The 13,134-nt window shown below is 35.6% G+C and overlaps 1 protein-coding gene across 5 annotated transcripts in view; it reads left to right on the forward strand.

Annotated features, from left to right (window-relative positions):
- The window catches only part of LOC126260870 (serine/threonine-protein kinase PRP4 homolog), a 173,007-nt gene that overhangs the window by 123,684 nt on the left and 36,189 nt on the right, over positions 1–13,134 (forward strand). For all 5 annotated transcript variants that reach the window (XR_007546653.1, XM_049958301.1, XM_049958302.1 and 2 more), the window contains 4 exons: positions 8,050–8,203; positions 8,326–8,463; positions 8,553–8,667; positions 8,742–8,848. Coding sequence is in view for 4 of the 5 variants with exons in the window: in XM_049958301.1 (XP_049814258.1) it covers positions 8,050–8,203; positions 8,326–8,463; positions 8,553–8,667; positions 8,742–8,848 (514 nt within the window). In the remaining variant the exon portion in view is untranslated. The remainder of the gene's footprint in view (positions 1–8,049; positions 8,204–8,325; positions 8,464–8,552; positions 8,668–8,741; positions 8,849–13,134) is intronic.

Consider the following 13,134-nt stretch of genomic DNA (forward strand, 5'->3'; position numbering starts at 1 on the left):
TGCTGTTATTGCGTATCATCTGGCGAAACCCAGATGGAAAGATAATATGTGTAAGGATGTGTTTCCACAATGGTGTATCGGTGTGCTCAATGCTCTGTTAACATGTCAATTGTGGGTGGTTGAATGGTCTCTATGCAAGCCGTGTAATGTAGTGTAGGACTCACCCGTGAGGTGTAGTATCTTTGAACGAAGAAGTATGTATATTTGTTTTCTGGCTAAAGGTTAAAAGTTGGTATAATCACCACATTCACATGCAACACAGCTTCCAGAATATGAAAACTAAATTTTGGAAACCATTTTTCACTGTTTCTCTTCTTATCGCTCTGCAGCATTAATTAGTGCGACTGTGTCAAGCAGTGCACCGCTAGTGGTGTATTCGAATATTATGGGATTGATTTTCCGACTCACCTGCATTAACCTATATTTTCATACAGTAGAATAAATTGCCACTCATCACAGCAACTAGAAATTTTCCCTAAATCATCTTGTATTCTCCTACAGTCTGCACTATAGAGACCGGAAAAAAACCCTGTCAGTGTATTTCAACCACGCAGGAAGTCTTCCCCTAATATGTGAATAGAGCTATTTTCAATTTTACTTCTATGCTAAGTACTTTGTCATTTCCGTTTGTAGCATTCTCTTGTATGGGTCGGACAGCTGTAGGTGGCCACAAACGGGTTGAAATCAGCATATTGCTGATTTTGTAATTATAGAGTGGATGCGAAAAGAGAAATGTTGAGAAATACCTTAAACGAGACAACAACAGTGTTTACTAGCGAGTAAATGCTACTGATTCTCAACATGATCATGTGGTGGAAGCTTAAACATAGCCAAAACAGGAAAATAAGGAAAGCTTATTTCCGAAAAAACTTCTTTCTGTTAATAGTCAGTTTCCTCACACAAAGGCTTTGTCGTAAGGCACATAACATGACAACCTTTTAAATTTGTGTGTCTAATTTTTTAAGTAAATAAATAAATTATAAATGAAAGTCGCCAAAAATAGATGAGTACTTCATTAAAAATAATGCTAATTTTATCAAAGTGCATAATGAAAGTGTGTCGACGAGACAGATGTCTCTTGGCAACCTGTAGTTATTGGGGGTGTGTTATGCAGGTGCAGTGTTGGTCTGGGTCTGTGTTTCCTGTCATAGGCTTGGACAATTAGTTTTGACTAAAATGGATAAAGGTGATTATGAAACTGATTTAGACATCAGTGTGTTTCCCAATCTGTGTTAAAACTTAGGTCAATGAATTGAAGAAATTGGGTGGATTTACATGATCAACCGGCTCAAAGCTACTGCTTGAACTCATTGACCATATTTCATATTAATTAGAGTGGCTGTTATGCGGCTAATCAATTCACAAAAAACTCCAGCCCAATTATTTGCCATGTTTCATGAATAAGACCATGTTCCGCTTTAAGTATATTAGAAATTAGTGGGAAGTCTTTCATAGATATTGGACACTCTTTCCTGGAGGTAGAATGCTCCAGTAATAGCAGAACAGTGATTTGTATACTTTTAGTTACATGCTTATTGTCTTAGCAATCAACAGTAGCATAAATGCAGAGGTTTAACCACAAGTTTGGTCTTGGCTGCTTTTTGAAAATTTGTTGTTTTCCCACTCTGTTGCAGTGTGAACAAACTACTGATATAAGACCCGCTATTGACTTTTCAGTTATTTCTGTTAGTTAGAAAGAGAACTTAATTTAAAATTTTAAGCTGCCATTGGTTACCAGTCTTGATTTTCAGCCTTTTATTCTGGCTAATTTCTCACCTCAGGGGATTAAGTCAGGCATGTGCGCCCACTCATTTCTCCCTTCAGTGGATTTAAGTGCGGCGCCATATGCTGCACGCGCTCTTGCGCGGGTAGGTGCTTATTCTGTAGGTATTTAAAAAAAGTGGGTATTTCTGACTCCTGCATGTGGAACATTTTGTTCATTTTGCTTCAGTTAGTGTTTTATGACATTTACAAGTTGTTTAACTAGGGACAGGAAAATTTCATGGAAACGATAACTCAAAATTAGCAATTATTAGCAAAATAACATGAAATTGGTAATGTTTATGACATATTGTGAAATTTGTAACTTTGCAATGTATAAAACAATTATAAAAACAAAGATTGCAAATTTACGAATATTCTTAACTGACAGTTACTGAATGTTAAAACTGCATTTTGGCTCCTAATCTCCTCAAGGCTGGGGGTTCGTGAATGGTCTTAAAATAACAGTTCATTTCTTGTGCAATGAACGTTGATTTGATGAATAAATAGTGCCGAAATTAACAGAAAAAGAACACAACTAAATTACACAAAAACACCACTGAATTTGGCAAAAAACACCGTATTTGCAAAAAAGCGCTGAATTCGGAAAAAAACACTGAATTCGGTAAAAAAACACCTGATTTCATAGAAAAATAAACAGTAAACAACACCAAATTTGGCAAAAAAAAACTGAATTTGGCAAAAATGCCAACACCGAACTTAGTGAAAAAGAAATACCAGCAACAAATTCGGCAAAAAACAATACCGAATTTTTTCATGAAATAAAAAGATTTTTCCTGTCCCTATGTATAAAATTTACACTTTATTTCCTATTTGGAGCTGTAACAGCAATCAGTGTTTTGTAACAGCAGTAAAAAAAGGATTTCTATAATTCATTTGTGTCAGCGAAGGGATTAGGTATAACTGGTTGAAATTTTGTGGCCAATTAAACCTTTGTGTGAAATTAAAGCAGATCATAAAGTTTCATTTCAATCAAAATTTTAGATATTGAATATTTCAAACGTGAATATTATTTCCTTAGGTTTTAATTTGAGAGAGCAGACTTGTTTGGCTGTTTCGAGCATACAGTATCATGTGGGAAGGTAAGTTTTGTATTGGCCTGCATATGTTGTTTACATTATGTTCAGATTAATAGTATCTAAGACTTGTTTGAATCATTCTCTTCCATAGCTAATTTATAACAAGAGAGTGAACATTTTCATTCAGTGAATGTTCACTTCATAAAATGTATGTAAAGCATTTTTAATCTAGCCTGCCGGCTGTGTCTGTCATTCTTTCCAGGCTGATCTCACTCAGTGGCAGTCTCTCACTGTGTAGCTGGATAGTAGAGTGAAGACCTCCACTTAACAGCACTTGGAATCTCGTGAGACAAGATAAGTTAGAATGCAAATGTTTAGAAGTTGATGAATTTAACACCTTATGCGGAATCACTATCTCTTTGTTCGTAGTCTGAATATTTACATTTGCATGACTTTATGCAGGCCAATGCAGACATAGTCTTTAGTCTCCTAAATATTTTTTGTTGTGAATGCTATATAAAAACTTGAATAATTTAAGCATCATGTGTAAAAAGACCATAATTTTCAAATGAAATGTTCGGGAACTTCTCAGGCATAAAAATAATTGGTAAACATTGAGTTTTCAGACTGAGAAGTACCATCTTGCAAGGGTGGGGGGGGGGGGGGCTGGTTGGCTATCTGTCAATCTGTCAATGCAGTAAAGGAGGTGTAGGTAACTAAAGGTTGCTTCAGAACAACAGAAGTGTTTAGTTTTTGAACAAGTTAATTTTACTTATGCAAGATGACCTCGTATTACTTTCAAAGAATAATTCAGTTTGTGGATGCATAGCTCATGAAATATTTGTTTTGGAAATAGTTCTACACTAACATTTTGATTTATTTGTATTTGATTTCTTTTGCTCCTATTTTCGGGGTCGTGACCCCGTTCTCAAGTTCTCATTTATTTATACCATCCAAACCGTGAGCTGGAATCTGACTACAGCCCTAAAACTTAGGCTGCAGAATTTCTAATTACAAAACACTTCTGTAACAGCTCTCAAAAGCAGAAATAATTTTCAGCTGATAGGATAGGCGCCAGAGAGGGGGCTGTGAAAATATATACCTGTATAATGAAAAATGAGCAGTGAAGAATGAAAGTATATCAGGATTGACAAAAGTGAAGAATTAAATACTGAAGGATGACCAAACAAATTATTGTGCACATTTAATGTGTGGAAGGTTACACTCTTCAACTGCTTTGATACCATTCTAATTGTTTCTCTCTTACTCAGGTTTGAAATAACAGTCACTCACTTTTGTCATCTGACCACACAGTTTCAGGTTTTAATTCTTTTTAAAGTCAAATAATTTGTGGGTAAGGCAAACCAAAGACTGTGTTTTATTGGCAGGACACTTAGAAAATGTAACAGATCTATTAAAGAGACTGCCTACAGTACGCTTGTCCCTCCTCTCTCAGAATATTGCTGCATGGTGTGGGATCCTCGCGAGAAAGGATTGACGGAGTACATTGGTAAAGTTGAAAGAAGGATAGCATGTTTTGTATTATCGCGAAATAGGGGAGAGAGTCTCACTGAATGATACAGGATTTGGGGTGGACGTCATTAAAAGAAAGGCGTTTTTCATTGCGGCGGAATCTTCTCTCAAAATTTCGATCACCAACTTTCTTCTCCGAATGCGAAAATATTTTGTTGATGCTGACCTACATAGGGAGAAACAATCACCATAATAAAATAAGGGAAATCGGAGCTCACGTGGAAAGATACAGGTTTTTGTTTTTCCGTGCACTATACGAGATTGGAATAATAGAGAATTGTGAAGGTGGTTCAATTAACTCTCTGCCAGGCACTTAAATGTGATTTGCAGAGTATCCATGTAGGTGTAGATGTTTTATCTTTAAAAAAAATTTCGCTATCTAGCTACTTGTATAAGTTTATCATTGGAGCTTAGTAAAAGTTGGCAAGAGTGCAGTGAAGTTAGTGTGTAGGCCTTTTACTTCACAGAACAGGATGACAGCATTCCAGCTGAAAATAATGCTTCATGGCTCTTCTTTTAAATTTGAATTTTTTTATACTCTGCATATTTCAGTGACTTTTTCTTTGATGATGTAAAGCAAGAGGAATACTTACATTTGATTCTCAAGAGTCACTTTAGGAACACCAAGTTCAGAAGTACAAAATAAGAAATCTGTAGCTCTTAATCATAAGATATATAATTTGACAATAGAAAATCCTGCATGTAACGTAACAGTATTATGACAAGGAAAGTTGCTACTCACCATACAGAGGAGATGTTGAGTTACAGATACGCACAACAAAAAGATTGTCACAATTATTTGTGACAAGTCTTTAATTTGAAATATTCATACCAGGAAAATTTTGATAAGCACTGTGTTTATCAACTTGTTTCAAGCGTTTTTAATTTAGATTTATGTGGGAGTATACATCAGAAAATGCAGTAGCGCTTGTGCTTTGTAAAAGATGGATTACAGCTAAAAGCTCGACACTTATATTTTGAATCCTGATGACAGACTTGGAACAGTATGTATTTTGTTGTTCAAATGACTGCTCATTCTCTCCTTGTGAAGGTGAGTGCGGGGGACTAGAAATAAATCTGACGATGAATATCTGTTTTAATTGCAAATTTTAAAATATATATGATGCAGTAGATAATGAATGTCAGAAATTTCTTGAGGTTCTTTGCGGATAATGCTGTTATATACAGAGAATTCGCAATGATAGAAAATTGTAGCAAACTGGAGGAAGACCTGCAGAGGATAGACACTAGGTGCAGGGAGTAGCAGTTGAACCTCAACATAAACAAATGAAACAAATTGCAAATACACAGACAGTAAGACCATTTATTATATGATTATGCAACTGCAGAACAATCGCTAGAAGCAGGTACTTCTGTAAAATATCTAGCAGTTTGTGTATGGATTAATTTAAAATGGAATGACAACATAAAATTAATCACGAGTAAGGCAGATGCCAAACTGAGAGAGTCATTGAAACAATACACAGAAAATGTAGACTATCATCAAAGAAAGTAACTTACAAACCTCTTCTTTGACCAACACTTAAATAGTGCTCATCAGTATGGGATCTGTACCAGATAGGACTGGTCGAGGTAATAGAGAAGTCCCAAAGAAGTGCAGCACGTTTTGTTAAAGATTCATTTAGTAAGCAAGAAAGTGTCATAAATGTGCTCAGCCAACTCTAGTGGTGGACACTGCAAGAGAGACATTCTGCATTATGGTATGGTCTCCTGCTAAAAGTACTATGTGTATTTCACATGTATTTCACAAAAAGCCCATCAAGATAGAATTAGAGAGATTCAAGCCTACATGCAAGCTTACTAGCAGTTGCTCATCCTGTGAGTCATATGTGACTGGAACAGGAAAAGGGGGAAGTGGCACCAGTACACAAAGTACTGTTCATCACAGACCGTAAGGGGCTTGTGGGGTGTAGATGTAGACGTATATTGTTTTTCATCATGTTAATTTATAGGAACTACATCTTTTCAGACTTTCAAATAAATCTAGCCAAAGAAATTGTTCAGTTAAGTGGTTATTATTGTGTTTTGATATCTGACATCCAAAAATAAATATTTAAGAGAGAAGGTTAGCCCAATTTGTAAATAAAAGCTGCATAGGACTTCATTCTTGTGTAAGATTGTGGATATTTCTGTAGCTATCACCATAATGTCAAAGACATTATGATTAAATTTATAGAGGTATTCTGAAAAGTAATACTGGTACAAAGCGTGTTTAAATCACGATTGCAAAAAGTTATAAAATTTGATTATGCATGAGTGTGATTAAATTGGTAGTAAATTCAGGGAAAATGAAGTATGTATTTAGAGGGATAGTAGAATGAATTTAGTGCAAGTAGAACAAAAAAATAAGGAAAACCACAAAAGAGAAGCTTATGACGTCTCCATTTCACCAATTTTTAAGTACTGGTCATCAGCCTGGGACCCTTACTTAGGTAGAAATAATGGAGGAGATAGTGTTCATGGTGGTTCATCTAGTCAGCACAGGAGCGCACCTCAGAGACATTGTGCATCAGAGATGTATTGTTGAAATTCCTAGAAAAACATGTTCCAAGTAGAGTTAAGCAATGTATTACTTCATACCACATATATCTCATGAAATTTCAGTGATTAAAAATGAGAGAAATTCAAGCGTTTTGAGAGGTTTACTGACAGTTGTTCTTTCCAATGAATCAGGAAGGGTTTGTGTTAGTGATGTACTTCTACTCTCCAGTGTACAATGGTTTTTGCAGTGCAAATGCATATGTAGAAATTGTTTGATGCAATATGAGCAAAGGTTCTGTTATTTACACTTCAGAACGTTGGTTCAGCCAAAAACTGGAAGTGAAGGATATGATCTGCACAGTAAGACACACAGACACTAATCAGTTTGGTTCCCCCATTTAATCTACTTGTAAATTGTGTTTCACCAATTTATTAACAAAATGTAAGTGCATATAAAATGCTTCTAAATAATAAAGAAGTAGCAAAATACCAAGTGGCTCATTGTGAAATTTACCTACTTGTCACTTCTTGAAGTTTATTACTGAAATAAGTACTCTATTTTGACATGTCTTCAGACAATCTGTGGTATTCTAGAATGAGTGACGTATCTTGTCTAAGGAATACTGGTCAGTTTTTCGTTAGTACTCTTGTTTCAGTTCAGTGCTGTTTGCAGAATGTGTACAGTACAACAAGACAAACTGCAGACATAACATCGAAAGTCATAAAACATTGTCACTATTTGCAATGAATACATTCTTTTTAAATAACTGTTGTCATGCCTTGAACCTAAAAACTGATAAATGGTCAACTTCCTAAGATTACTCTTATGATGTTTGAATTGATGAGTTGTATGTACACATTCAGTTGCTGTATGCCAAAGGAAATTCTCTCTCTCTCTCTCTCTCTCTCTCTCTCTCTCTCTGTCTGTCTGTGTGTGTGTGCGTGTGTGCGTGTGTGCGTGTGTGTGTGTGTGTGTGTGTGTGCGCGCGCGTCAAAAAGCAAGGGGCATGAGTTGCCATGGGTCGGCTATGGTCATTGGTCTCTTGCATGATGTAAAGAATTGGAACAGCCAAGTCAGAAAGAGCTTACATTTAATTATCTGATTATGTTAGTCATGTATGGTGATGAAATAAGTTCTTGTTTATTTGGGCAATAACTGGTTATTTCATCATGATACAATCACATTTAATAAATATTTGGTACGCTGTTTCAGGCATAAAACAGGATTAAAGGAACTAGAAGTTCTGAGGCGTCTGAATGATGCAGATCCTGATGACAAATTCCACTGTTTGAGGCTATTCCGGCATTTTTTTCACAAAAATCATTTGTGCATGGTGTTTGAACCTTTGAGTATGAACTTGAGAGAGGTGAGCTTCATATTACAGTTTAAACAAGCACTGTACTGTGCAGTTACATGTTGTCTGCTCATGTTTTTTATGTGCTGCTGTAAATATGGAAACTACAAAAATTTGTTAACAAATTTTCACAGGTTTTGAAGAAATATGGAAAAGATGTTGGGCTTCATGTAAAAGCAGTTCGTTCTTATAGCCAGCAGTTATTTTTAGCCCTGAAACTTTTAAAGAAGGCAAACATTCTCCATGCAGATATTAAACCTGACAATATCTTAGTAAGTAACAGAACAATCAGTTGAAGCGTGTTATATTGTGTGTAAGATTATGTTACAGTAAAGGTAATCATCTCTTCTTTGTTTCCCAGGTTAGTGAGAGTAAACTAGTATTAAAATTGTGTGACTTTGGATCTGCTTCACATGTGGCTGAAAATGAAATTACACCTTACTTAGTGAGCAGGTTCTACCGAGCACCTGAAATAAGTAAGTTCTTATTCTTAAGATTTTGACCAATATGCTTTCAATTTAATATTGCTGAAAATTTTTGCTTTTTCTAGTTCTAGGCATTCCATATGATTTTGGGATTGATATGTGGTCAGCTGGTTGCACCATATATGAACTGTATACAGGAAAAATCATGTTTGCTGGAAAAACAAATAACCAGGTATGAAATATTTTGACAATAAAATCAATGTTGAACATGTTACTACCTCTTATTGCAATGAAAATTAAAGCTGGCTTTAGTGCTTTTTGTGTTGTACACATTTCACACTGAAAAATTTACTTGACATGTAGCATTGTGCATGTCTTTAAAGAAAGGAACTGCCCAATGCAAATAATGGTAGTTGACCAGGAATAGCATTATTTGGTAAGATATCTAATATGTGTGTGTGTGTGTGTGTGTGTGTGTGTGTGTTTGTTGAGGTGGGGGGTATTTTTCTTTGGTCACTCATAATTTTAGTCAAAAAAAAAAAAAAAAAACCACCTAGAGTAGAAGATTTTCAGTCAGAATAACTATGATCCTTGAGAGAACAAACTTTGGCAAAATTGTGCTATTAGAATATAAGATACAGGTGGAATATCCTCATACTTTAGAATAATGTATTAATCCCAGTACCACAGAAGGCGTGCTGACAGGTGTGTTACCAAATCATCATTGCAAAATACTAACACAAATTACAGAAGAAATGTGTAATGTTAAGTTACAAGCCAACTTGGGTGGAGATTGTTTCTGTTACAGATAACATATGAACACATGAAGCAATACTGACACTGTGCTACTGACCCTATGAGTTATCTTTGAAGAAAGACAAATCTGCATTTATAGCTTTTGTAGATTGACCATGAAGCATATTCCAACTAACTCACGACTTGATCAACATGTTGTGCGATCACAATTGAGGCTCCATTGATTGAATAACTGAAGCAAAATAACCGTAAAGCATATTCCAAATAACTCCTGCCTTCACCTTCATTTGGTACAGCCAGCAGTCACAATTCAGGCTCCCGTGACCAAAAGAGTGAAGGGGGAAAGAAAGTCCATTCCAATTTGTACACACTGCTTGACTTTGTGTTGGAGTTCCAGCACAGTGTCATGCAGTTGGAATGGAAAGCTCTGTGTGAGGCAGGGAGAAAGATCAGTGATAAATGAGTGCGTATGGAAAGCACTGCAGACTACTGCATAATGGACAACAAAGTGTGTTCACATCAAATGGTAATTGTGGTGGATGTTCATAGATTGCTTAGAGAAAGTAATTCATCTGTTGAATTTCCTATTTCTCCTCTTTCACGCCCGTCAGCGAAAGAATTCTTTCAGTCTATCTTTCTCCAATAAAAATTCTTTTTAATTAATCTATGAGAACTTAATTTTTTTCCTTAAATAAGGGTTTGGAGTTACCTCACGTACACAGAAGGATTGACAGGGAGTGTAATGTCCAACTTTATATAGTATTTATTAATCACATTCTATTGTGTGCTGGAAATTAAAGTGTAGTTTAGATTGAACTCAACAGGGATTCACTTTTAAGCTACATGTAAAATTACCAATGAGTGTTGTTTAAAGAAAGGGCAAAAAATAAACAACACACATTTTATGTAAATATTTGTTTATTGGAATATTGATACAGAATGAGTGTGATAGGAAAATTGCAGAATATGCCTTAAATAATGTCTCTCGTTCTATGAAAAAATAGTGAGACTAGTTTGCTGTTTTCTTCCAACTGACAAGAGTTGTCACTTCAGCTGATTGATGCTGCAATAACTGACTGAACTAATAAAAAGTAGCTCCTTATTCCATCAAATCCTTATACAGCTAGTGAAATATGTATTTCATCTTTGTCCTCAGTGTCACCATCTGCACCATAATTTATTTTAACGAGTTTCTTCGCAATAGATTCTCACATCCAACTAGGGTTTAAAAGTCAAGCTGTTGTCAAGGGAAACAGTCCTGAAATATCTCAATTACTAATACATCTGTCAGACTTTCTTTTCTTCTTCACAAAAATGGTCTCAAAGCCAGAATTGTTTGTCATTATTGTTTATCTCTCAATGAATGAAATTCAGCCCAGCATAACAGCCATTTTGTATTTTGTTTACACACATTGAATTATGTCCAGTTCGGAAGTGTAGGCGACTTCTACACTTACGGTAGCAGCAAAAACAATAATACATTAGCATTCCCGATAAAGCAATAATACGAACAATCTGTCTGCGGGAACTTGAATCTCAAGTGCGTGGTAGTACTTACATGTTTTTAGAGCATTTGATTTTATGCCACCCATTGTTAATGGCAGCACCTTTTCATTTTCATCAGTATTATATGTAACAGTACTGTCAATTTTGCCTCAGTCGTAAATTCCCTTTATGACAATAGTAGTTTCCTGAAGGAACTAAATTGTAAAAAGCCCCCCCCCCCCCCCCCCCAAGTGCTGTTGGAACTGAAAATGTTTCTGGACCCATGTCCTTGTATTAGTCGTAGCAAGGTATTGTTCTTCTCGTATCCATGGCCTCACATTCTCCACTTAAATTTATGATGATAATTGAACCAAACTAGCCAGAAATTCAATGTTTCCAATCCCCAGTGTGATTTCTTGTGTCTTTTCTCAGAATACTTTTCAGCCTGAAAGAATGTTTTCACTCCTTATTTTATGGTACTATTTTAGGACAGTGTAAACTCTGAATGATGATCCACCAATATTTTTTGTTACAGTGCAGAACAACTTTTATTTTCAGCATTTAGAAATATCTTTCAGTACACCACACAAAGAAGGTGGTGCCAGATTATGTTATTTTGCAGTGTTGTGGAGTTTACCATTATGATTATATACAGCATCTTGTTTTGTTGAATAGTATGTTTTCTTCACTTACTCTCATGAAAATATCACAGGTAGACAGTTCCACATTTTGATGAATAACAGAATGTAATGATTTTGTTAATATCATAAGAAATGGTTGCTGCTACCAGTCATGATTTTTGTTTGATTTATGTGATACACATTTTGAGAATAACATTCAATTTTTGAAAGCATTTATTTGTTACATTACGGTGTAAGTTGCTACAGTATTACAGAAGTTTCGATGTTATGTAAACGTGCCACAACTTACTTCGAATGATTTATGTTCTACATATTGAGACAAATGTGAAAGAAATACCTTCAGAATGAGAAGTAACACTAAATTTTTGCTTGTTTCTATTAAAATGAAGTTATAGAATGATGTATTAGCAAACACAGTGAAGGAATTACTCTATAATGTTTTTCCCACAGTTTACAACATTTTTATTGCTTCCATAAAATTTCCAGTGTCCACACTATTAATTTATACCCGATTGTGCATTCACGTGTTTTTCCAGAAATTACGCACTATGAAACAATTGTCGTAGAGGAGAAAAATATTGACACAAGGGCACTTTACTGAGTAGATCTGAATCGGTAAAAGTCCGAACAATTCATGCTTTGTCTCCTTCCATTGCCAACCTCTACTGATGGCTGAAGGAAGTGACTAGGTTAGTTCGAATAAAGGTGTCTTGACTGATAAAAACCATTTTCAAAATGTGTCTACCGTGCATGCGCAGCTCGATGGCGATCAGGACACCTTTGCGGTACTCGAATACATATTTCATTCTTAGGCTGCTTGTAGCATTAGTTGACATCTTTGCTCTCTTTGCATTCCTCTAAGTTTCTGGTTCAGTTATAAAATACTGCACCGGTTACATATTTTTTCTGTGATGAGCACGGTATGTGTTGAGACTTTATTCTCATTGTCAATTGCAAATATCTATGTAGGTATTTTTTGTGATGTTTGACATACGAACAGGGTGAATGATGGTTTGTATGTGTGTGATTTTCTGCATAATGGAGGCGGCACAGTATACCTTATGAACTCGGAAAGATGACTAGAGTGCAAGAGAAGTAGAAAAACACACTTGCAAACATCACACAAAAAACTTATAATGGTATTTGCACTTTACGATGAGAATAAATTCTCAAAACGTGAAAAAATACATAACTGGTGCAGTGTTTCATTATTTAAAAAATGAATGACAGTTGCAGGCTTTCCAAAAGCATCAATTATGATTAATAAAATTAAGTTAAACGTTTCTAGTTCCCAGACAATTATCAGTTCCAGTTATGTCTGTGGCAAAATGTAGTACAAATTTCAGACAGCCTTTGTTAGATAATAAACAAGTGCCTGATGAGTATTTTGACGCCTGTTATGTACACAGATGAGCCAAAACATTATGACCACTGCCCATCACGACATTGGGTGCTACCTGGTGGCGTTGCACGAACATGACGTGGTAACAAAAGTATGAAAGCGGAGCAGACATAGATGGGGGATCAGCATAGCGAAGAGAAGTGACTTTGACAAAGGAGAGACTATTATTATGCTGAGCCTGTGAATGAGTATCTCAAAAACTGCAAACCTGGTTGAATGTACATATGCTACTGT

Source organism: Schistocerca nitens, chromosome 5, assembly GCF_023898315.1.
Source record: "Schistocerca nitens isolate TAMUIC-IGC-003100 chromosome 5, iqSchNite1.1, whole genome shotgun sequence".
Lineage (NCBI taxonomy): Eukaryota > Metazoa > Arthropoda > Insecta > Orthoptera > Acrididae > Schistocerca > Schistocerca nitens.